The sequence below is a fragment of the Denticeps clupeoides genome, chromosome 20, assembly GCF_900700375.1.
Source record: "Denticeps clupeoides chromosome 20, fDenClu1.1, whole genome shotgun sequence".
NCBI lineage: Eukaryota > Metazoa > Chordata > Actinopteri > Clupeiformes > Denticipitidae > Denticeps > Denticeps clupeoides.
Genome location: NC_041726.1, coordinates 7,427,991 through 7,437,689, shown reverse-complemented (window position 1 = coordinate 7,437,689; position 9,699 = coordinate 7,427,991). Strand labels below are relative to the sequence as shown.

At 44.6% G+C, this 9,699-nt stretch overlaps 1 protein-coding gene across 6 annotated transcripts; it reads left to right on the top strand.

Moving 5' to 3' along the window:
- The first annotated feature begins 477 nt into the window (after window positions 1-477).
- On the top strand, window positions 478-6,512 carry lrrc3b (leucine rich repeat containing 3B). Of its 6 annotated transcripts, none has more exons than XM_028964173.1 (3): window positions 478-653; window positions 4,231-4,362; window positions 4,464-6,512. In XM_028964173.1, exon 3 carries the CDS (start codon window positions 4,465-4,467, stop codon window positions 5,152-5,154), a length of 690 nt encoding a protein of 229 aa, XP_028820006.1. In that variant the 5' UTR covers window positions 478-653; window positions 4,231-4,362; window position 4,464; the 3' UTR covers window positions 5,155-6,512. The 6 variants fall into 6 exon arrangements, with proteins under 6 accessions (XP_028820006.1, XP_028820001.1, XP_028820005.1 ...); XM_028964172.1 differs by adding an exon at window positions 1,162-1,273 and having other exon boundaries at window positions 627-653; window positions 4,231-6,512; XM_028964170.1 differs by lacking the exon at window positions 478-653 and adding exons at window positions 831-983; window positions 1,162-1,273 and having other exon boundaries at window positions 4,231-6,512.
- The last annotated feature ends 3,187 nt before the right edge of the window (window positions 6,513-9,699 follow it).

Sequence of the window (9,699 nt, the reverse complement as noted above, 5' to 3'; positions counted from 1 at the left end):
AAGGAAGCGGCCCCATAATCAGAAGGTTGCCGGTGCCACTGGGTGCCACTGAGGTGCCACTGAGCAAAGCACCGTCCCAACACACTGCTCCCCGGGCGCCTGTCATGGCTGCCCACTGCTCACTCAGGGTGATGGGTTAAATGCAGAGGACAAATTTCACTGTGTGCACCGTGTGCTGTGCTGCAGTGTGTCACAATGACTTTCATCTAAGATGTTCTCACCTTCAAGAAACTTGAGCTTCACCTTATGGCTGAAGGGAGACTCCTGTCGCATATAAATGAAGTGCAACTGGTGGAGTGGAAAATGTTTCTCACAAAATTTAAAACCCCAAAAAAAAAAGAGCTTGCATGTCTGCGCAGACATGTCGTGTCGTGTCGTGTCGTGTAATGTGACGCATGGTCCTATTGAAAGGGGGCGTGTCCTAGCTCTGCAACAGGCGGGCTCAGGGTTCCGTCCCCAGCTCCGTCGCAGCGTGTTGGAGTGCCGCGTCGAATCCGGCCGCCCCGGACCCCTCCCACGCGCCCTAGCGACAAAAACAATAGTGAACAACAACAAAAAAGATTAAAAAAAAATAATAATCTGATCTGATCTGATCTGAGCCGCCTCTCCGGGACCGAGAGCTTCCGCGGGATCCGCGCGTCATGTCGCCGCAGGTAAGGGGACGCGCGTCGCCTGTTGCTCTGGGCGCCGCCTCTTTTCTCACGAGGTCCTTTTTCGTCTCGACGCGCCACTCACACACTCACTCACACACACACACACACACACACACACACACACACACACACACACACACACACACACACACACATATACACTCGCTCGCCCGGCCGGGCGCCTTGCGACCTCGTCTCTGCGTTTCACCGAAAGGCGACGCGGATCGCGGACAAGACTGTGGGCGGGCGGCCGGGGCTCCAGGGTCGGGGTGCGGGTTCGCCCCTCGTCTGCGTCCGCCGCGGAGCGAGCAACTTCACCCCGGTTACCATGTGAGCGCCGCTGGGGTATTATAACTGCGATATTATCATCGTTATTTGCTCAGTTGTTGTTGGGTTTTTTTTTTATTTAGACAAAAAAAAAAGATTTTGATGAATTATTATTAACATGTGAATTGATATTATTATTTCTTATATTCTGTTTTGTGCTCCGCACCTTTGGTACTGGCAGAGGAACAAACCCAGGAGAAATTTGACTTTTCACTTTGGACCCAAGAGCCTTTGCTGGATTGTTAAAGAGCCCGAGGTTACGAGAATCGGCCCTAAACGATGATAATGGCAGGGTACTGCATTTCTTTTCTTTTTCACGCAACAGAAATGCAGTTTACAATCGCTTTTACTCGCCCTCTCTCCAGTGCCCCAGTCTGCAATTATGCAGAATTCATATGCACACATTTGAGGCTCGATTTGCAGCCTTCATGAAATGCCTCTGTGTTTAGACAGTTTAATAGAAGCAGAGATTGTGCAGCGATGGTGCATGTTACAGCAGGGTGCACAGGTATTGTGGGCGCTGTGTCAACGGTGGTCCGACTGAACCGGGTCACAGTTCGTCGCCTGTGCATGTCAAAGTTCACGTCACTGACTTGGGTTACAATAACCATGATCATCTGCATCCTTACATGAGCATGGGCGCGGCCCCTCCCAATGAATCTGACACAGTGAATGAATAACATTAATCGGGATTCCTAATCCACAATTCCACTACATTCCACTATATGGGAATATAGTGGGAATGGGAATTTCCACTATGTTGGAAATATACTTTGAAAGCAATGCGAAATATGTGAATAGAATGCCTATTGTGTACATTTACCTTCTAGGCTTACACATTTCAAATGGTTGTGTATATTTGAAATATCAAAACTCATGCTCCAAGGCAGAAGTATTGGTTATTAGGGCTGTTAAACAATATTGCAATATTTTACGTAGTGATATTGTATCTATACAGTGACAGCTAATATCGATATATCAATTTTTGTATACAAATTTAGTCCATCGGGTGATGCTGTAGAGCGATTTCTTTAGATGAGCGTGCGCCTACCACCTCCACTCCTGTAGATGGCGCTGTAAAGCTGGGTACATTGAATTACTGCTTGGCATTTCAGGCAGAGTGAAATCGCAAAACATGACAGGCCAATCACAGCATTCAGCTCGTTTTTTACATGTTCAGTGAAATGTACAATATTGCAATATGTACAGCATCACAATATATTGTGATATAAACGTATCGTGACCCGTGTATAGTGATAAAGTGAAGTGTCATGATCCGGACCGGGGTTACTCCGGATCCGGAGTTCGGACTGGAGTTTCATGTTCATCTTGTGTAATGTTCCCTGATCGTGTTCACCTGTTGTATATTTATATAATTGTATAAAACTATCCTGTTCGTGTCTGTTCGCCTTCGGGTCATTGCGTGTTAATGTTCCCTTGTCGTGTGCAGTTTGTATTAAACCCCTGTCGCGTGAAATCGTGCGTATGCGTCCTCAATCCTCACCATGTCCAGCCCACCGTGACATGAAGTGATTGTCACAGCACACAGCAGCACAGCACACAGTGCACACAGTGAAATTTGTCCTCTGCATTTAACCCATCACCCTGAGTGAGCAGTGGGTGGGGACGGTGCTTTGCTCAGTGGCAGGCGGATCGGGATTCGAACCGGCAACCTTCTGATTACCGGGCCACTTCCTTAACTGCTAGGCCACCACTTCCCCACTGCCCCACTGCCCCATTACGTAACGTATCAAGAGGAGCTTGCCTTAAACACACCCCTATTGGTTTGGCTACCTTTGTGTCTCTCTAAAATGTGATGTTTCTTCCTTGGCACACCTTAAACCAGTACACCAGGAAAACAGATTGAAACTGTTGAATAGTTCTGCACCCTCCTCTTTGGATCTGCCCAGGGTGACCAGGATGAATTCTATATTAACTAATATTTATAGTACAATGCATTACGGCTGACAACATTGATCACAGGCTTCAATTTAATCTCGTCTGCTGTGCTTGCAGTCATCACCCATGTCATTTCTGCTGGACCCAGAACCTCAAACGTGCACTTCGGACATCAGCGAGACAATGGTCATGACAGACAAATGAATGTGGGCAATATGGGGTCTAGTCTTGGGGGTTGAAAGGGGTAAAATGATCCGACGGGGGTAGCTTGAGGCTTGTGTTCCGGAATGAAGGATGTAACGTTTAATCGAATCAGCAGAATTAGACTTCCAATTGATGCACCTGCTGCAAATGAGGAGGTCCTGGGAGACATGCTTTGAAGGGAATGTGTGTGTGTATGTGTGTGCACGCGTGATGAGGGAGGATGTAACATGATGGAATTTTCCCATCTGTAATTATCACCCGGCAGCCAAATTGTTGTTTTCACCTCTCAGCGTGTGTGTGTGTGTGTGTGTGTGTGTGGGTACATGTGTGACAGCGGAGCTGACATGCAAGTCTGACAGCTAAACATGTACATCACACCTCCCACTCCCTGTGACACCTTTAATGTTAAGTATGTGCACCAACTGCTCCGTATTTCGCAAAATTTATTGTGAGGGGTAGCTGCAGAGCTCGAAATGCAATCAAAACATGGTGCTAAAAATACCTTTTTGTCATAATGCGTGCTTAATCACTTCCCCTGTTCTCTTTCCAAGTTAATAAAACGATGGAAATGAGATAAACAGGAAAAGCACCGAGACAAAAGAGGAAGCCCGTGCGCAAATTCTACCCAATTTGAAATGGAGAAGGAGTAAAAAAACAGGCTGATGGGGGAAATACGATGCCTGTTGCCACCTCTGCTTAATGTGGATCTTTGACCTTTAGAGTTTTCATGCCAAAATTTGCATGATGAGGCTCTAGAAAGCTGCCAACACCACATCAAACAAAATATTGTTATTGATGAGCTTTTATGGGCTGTTTGGATGTTGCATTTCAATGCTTGGCATTTCACAGGATTTAATAGATACTCACTAACAATACATAGATAAAGAAATAGATAATTAAACATGAAATACATATAATTAAACACCAGGGATCAACAGTCCATAACAATATAACTTTAATAATAATATAATTGTCATTATAAGGTCCCTTGAAACACATTATATAAAACTATAGGGCTGCTTGCACTGTCTGATGAAAAGGTCTTCATTGGAAAATGAAATGCTTTGTCATTGTATTTCATTGTAGTTATAATATATTGTGGGTTTATAGACTTTTTGGTCTTAATAAATAATCTTTTATCCTGCAGGTCTGAACTGAGGATGAGAGCAGTTTGTCAAGTTTTTCAGTAGAAGCCTGGCTGTTTCTAGCATGGGACGTGAGTGAGCAGTGGGCGGGTCATCGGGTCACCCCCTCCATGGCGGGATTATGCTGACAATTGGTCAGTATGACTCCGCTGGACCTGTGGCTGTCGCGCTCCATCCCCATGTGCCTACTTCTCCAGAGCCTGGTTCTCATGGCTCTCTGCTTCCCCTCTGCCAGCATGTGCCCCAAGGGCTGCACCTGCGTCCGCGGCGAGCCCCTCTTCCATGGACTCAACGTCACCTGCAGCCAGGCCCGACTCAAAGAGATCCCCCCTGACCTGGCCTCGGACACGGTCATCCTTCGACTGGACCACAACCACATTGCTGGAGTCCCGGACCGCGCCTTCCACGGCCTGCGGCTGCTGCGGGAGCTCAACCTGTCCCATAACGCAGTGGAGACGCTGGGAGAGAGCGCCTTCAGTGGACTGGAGGCCACATTGCAGCTCCTGGACCTGTCTCACAATCGAATCAGCAGCGTGCACAAGAATGCCTTTGCCCGGCTCAAGGCCCGGGTACTGGTCGACGACAACCCATGGCACTGTGACTGTGCCCTCCAGCAGGCCCTGGGAGGCATGGTGCACAACCATGAGGCTGAAGCTCGGGTCCTGTGTCGCAGCTCTGAGCTCAGAGACCATGAGGGTCAGCCCTTCTTGGCTGTGGACACTGACCTCTGCAACCTGGCTAAGCGCACCACCGACTACGCCATGCTGGTGACCATGTTTGGCTGGTTTGCCATGGTCATCTCCTACGTAGTCTACTATGTGCGGCAGAACCAGGAGGATGCTAGAAGGCACCTGGAGTACCTCAAGTCTCTGCCTAGCAAGCCCAAGAAGCCTGATGAGACAGATGATATCAGTACTGTGGTATAACACACTTTCTGTTGTGCAGCATTGGTCATTGTTTACAGTGTAAAGTCACAAGCACGGAGGAGGACAAAATCTGTGAGCCACCACTAAACATTGAAGTCAGCAGTGTTGCCAGATACTACTGGGGGTTTCCTCTCAATTAAATGCTAAAACATGCCAAAATGCTCACAAAACTGCCTAAAATATGATAGCATAGTAATAATATTGCTTCACTGCAGCATTGTATCTAATTAAACCAGAACCAGTCCAGTTTTTGTTTGGTTTTGTTCAAAGCTGCCCCAAGTGCGCAGGAAAATGCCCAGTCTGGCAACACTGAATCTCCATGATGTATGTGAAGACTCATTTTAAGTGTTAATTAAACTAGCGTTAATTAAGCAGATTAATTAAGCAATAGTGCACAAGAGGCTGCATGTGGTACAGAAAATTGTTCACAGTCTCAAAAGTATTATTGCTATTGGACCACAATTTAAATCTTAAAGATATACAGAATGAAAAATATAGCAAAAGACATAGCTTCCTTTGTGAAATATTTTTGCCTGTGTTGTTGATACGATAGGTACTTTACATTGTACAAATGAGGTGAATTAGGCAGAATGCTGATATCACAATATATTGGCCCTACCAGTATGCCTCTCAGCCAATCAAAATGTGAGGATTGAACAAAATGCAGTACATACTGTTTAAAATGTAGAGGTATGTGATAATATGTGAATGAGGGGGTAAGAACTTAGATCTCAGGTTTCATAGGTTCTGACGATTTGTTAAATTCCTTGACTTATTTCACTTCATAAAGTTCACTTTGTACAGGACATGATTTATGAGCTACCATGATAGACACGTCTGGATGGGTTCCTGTTCAGATTCAGACCATCTCACTGCCTGTATTTTTTCCTCTGTATTTTTTCACCTGTAAGACTTACCACCACAGGACGTTATCATCAGTGATCCTTCTTGGACAGCAAAGCGAACTGCTAACTAGCGAGTTAGTCAACTTTGCGGCGTGTGTCTGGTGCTGTATGGAGCCTTCGCCCATGACTACGTTTCTTTGTAAATGTGTGATCGTCGAGTAGAGTAGCGCTACGACTGGAATTTGTTGCGTGTCAAGTGGTTTTTCGGGGGACCAGCCCTCCGTCGTGTTCAGTGTGCTGATCGTTCTGGACGCATGACGGCTGACTCTCTTCTGAGAGTGAGTAACGTCAGTTAGTTGTTAATTGGTGTCTCTTTTTTACCCTTTGTGCATTCAAAAAAAGTCTTAAAGGCCAAGGAAAATTTGCATTCTCAACTCAGAGGTGATAGACGTACAGTTATTTCCGGCAGGGGAAATCAATTCCGAAAGGCACACGTCCCACTCTCTTAAACAGCACCGCGTGTACAGTTATGTCCCGGTCCGAGAGGGGGGGGGGGGGGGGGGTTGCAGCTGTCATTCTGTTAATGGCCTTCCTCTCATCCGAGCCTCTGGAGTTCAGGAACGAGGAACCCAGAGAGGAGAGAGACCAAAAGAAACTAACGAAAAATATTACATTCACTGTAAATTTCAAATTTCCACCATTTTCTCCCCAATTTTAAGGATTTTTTAATCCTTTTTATATGGAAAGAATTTGTAGACTTATAGGAAGCAAAGTGTTTCCTAAAAGTTAGCGTTAGTTTTATTCATATTTTGGAATTGGATCACACATTCGTAGTCCGAAGAGTTAGCATCTGTGTAAATACTAGTTTTTGTGACGGTGGTCGAGTTCACGAATCCCTTTAAAAAAGAAAATTCTAAAAAATTCAGTTGTTGCTGAATGTACTCGTCCAGTCTTTTGCCTTGTCTCGAGGGTGCAGCTTCACTACTCTCGTCGTAGAAGGGTCAGCAGCGGTCTTGCAATGCATGTTTCACAAAACGATGCACAGTGTAGCCAAGGACAGCGGGCAAAAACCAAGTGCCTGAAATTATCGTCTCTCCTTCGTTCCTTCGTTGCCCACTAAAAAAAAATAAAGAATTTTACTCCAGGTCATTTTAGTTTTGTTTTCCAACTTTGTTCTTGATGCTTCCATGTATAAAATATTTTGCTGCATGAATGCTTGGTGGGAGAACTGAATATAGAAAAGTTTACTAAAGCATCTATTTATGTATTTATTTATTTCAATTTACCAAATGCCAGAATAGGCTTATTACACCTGCTGCATGTCCCCTTCCATAGCCTATGCTTCCATGTTTTCTCATCCTGCAGACACTTAGGGCTGAATTCTAGCTACTTTTGAGGTTTTATTGGCAACACGGTGGTGAGCAAAATGATTCGGTTTAGCACAGAGAGAGGAGCTAAAGGTTAAAGGTAAACTCAGTGAGATTAAATCACGCAAACCTATGGAATGTGTGGGTGTGGGGCTTATGTGTGCAAATAACCAATTAGGATAATGAAACAAAAGCATAAATCATTTTTATCAAATGTTTTTTTTTTTCACATTGGGCCACCGTGGCCTGATAAAATGGATTTAGTGCTCTGCCATGATGAAATCCCACAGAGTCTACCTTTAATGTGGTGATCAATCCTGGTCTAGCAAAAGTGCATTTATAAATTGTGAGCGCATGTCAAAGAGCAAAGGAAATAAAGGACTTCTGAACTCTTCTGTCTCATCTGTCCTGTTTCTTTTACCACATGACATTTGCATTAATATTTTCCTGCTGTAGAGAAACGGCTGCTACGTCGTCTTTCTAAACTGTGTTTCTAAGCTCACATTTTGCACAGTTTGCACCAATGCAGCAATGCAACGTGCCTTCTAATCACAAAGCGGCATATTTGCCTGTGGCCTTTTTGAAATATGGCAGCGCCGTCAGCCCTCAAACGCCGCGTACAGAGTCATGAATAGGCATGGCCAGAATACTGACGAGGGCCCAATCGCAACCGAATTGCAATGAAGACAATGGTGTTTGAAGTGAGAAGAGAGGCCGCCTGTCAAAAGGTTCGCTAAATGCAGCGGCGCTGCCTGACAGGAGTGACTCTGTCTGCTGGTCTGGGAACAGCACTTGTCTTGCTCTCGGCCTCGATCCTCGCCTGTCATTTCAATTGCTGTGCTCCATCTGCATGCTCTGATTGGCTGCCCATTATGAATTTCCGCCTAAATTATTCTGCCCAAAATTAGTCTGCAAATTGCTGCTATTTTTAAGCGAGACTAGGTACAACCCAAAGTCATGCCTTGTGGTCATTTCCCAAAATGATGACAGACTCCAGATAAAAGAAGCAACTTGAGTTGCAGAGGAGGTAATGAGCCAAACGTGAGGAGAGTCACGAACGAATATCACAGACGCATTTTAGATCGTTTTGAGGCCTGTGCAACATCTGGCTCACACCGTCTCCTTTAGTCAAGCGGCAGTGGAAGAGGTGCGATGAGTGAGTGCGAAGCAAACCTCAGCTGGATTGGAGGAAGGAAGCGGCGCCATTTACCAAGAATTGATTCATGCTGTTTATATCCAGACATTACATGACATGACATTTAGTCTTCAGGCAGAGGCTTTCACTCAGGGCAACTCGCACAAAGAAAGGATGAGGAAAAGCTCTGAACCGAGGCGCTCTGTAGTAAGTTACAATGAAAACAAGTATACTTTAATATTGTAATAGCATACTTAAATTAAATACTGAGTGTTTTAATAGACGTTTATGTAGACTTTAGTAATTTCATGCTTCAGTTTAATCAAATTAATCAAGCTTGAGGGAGGTTCGGTGGGTCTTTGTCTTGGGTACTAAGCTGCTGGGGAGTGGGGTGGGTGCCGCCACTTTCTGTGACATCACTGAGTCATGTTAATATGTGAGTATTTCTACCGGCACATTTCCTATCGATAGTATCTATATTTAGGATCCCTATTCCCAGAAAAAATCGAATTAACCCATTGTTAATGTTTGGAAGCCATATCAGTCAGTGGAGTTACTTTTTTAGGGCCGGGAAAAAGCATGAGAAACGGGAAATGATTTGTGTGTGGGTTTCGTAAGAAATTAAATAATATTATAATAACAGGATTTGTAAGAGCAGGGTCCAAACTCACAGAGCCCTCTACAATTATTGACACTCCTTTATAGAATAATTAGTACGGGTTGGATTTAATCCACCTGCTGCACTCACCCATGCCATAGACAAAATGTGATACGCATACGCATGCTTCTCAATTTCAGAATATCTATTTGTTAGATCCATAGAATGTGGACACGCAAAATTGGACACAGATTTTGGTGTTAATTGTTTTGCAAAGGAAAAAAAACAGCCGTTTATCATTCAGACATTTTTTAATAGCTCACAAATCATCCTGTCATTACCGTAAAAGTTAATTATTGTGAGAATTAATGTAATGAAGAGTAGGCCTGCAGTAATGCATAGTTTTTGCAGTCGCATCTTTCAGTGTGGCGTCCTTGACTTGACAACAGAATCTTTTTGTATGCCACCTTGTTCATGTCTCTTTTCCCCAGAATTTCATTGGCCCTGTAAGAGGTGAGGGAGGGGCAGACGCTCAACATTTTTTAAATGAGTGAGTTTTTAATTAAGCTAAACAAAGCAACGGAAAAACAGAAAACAGCA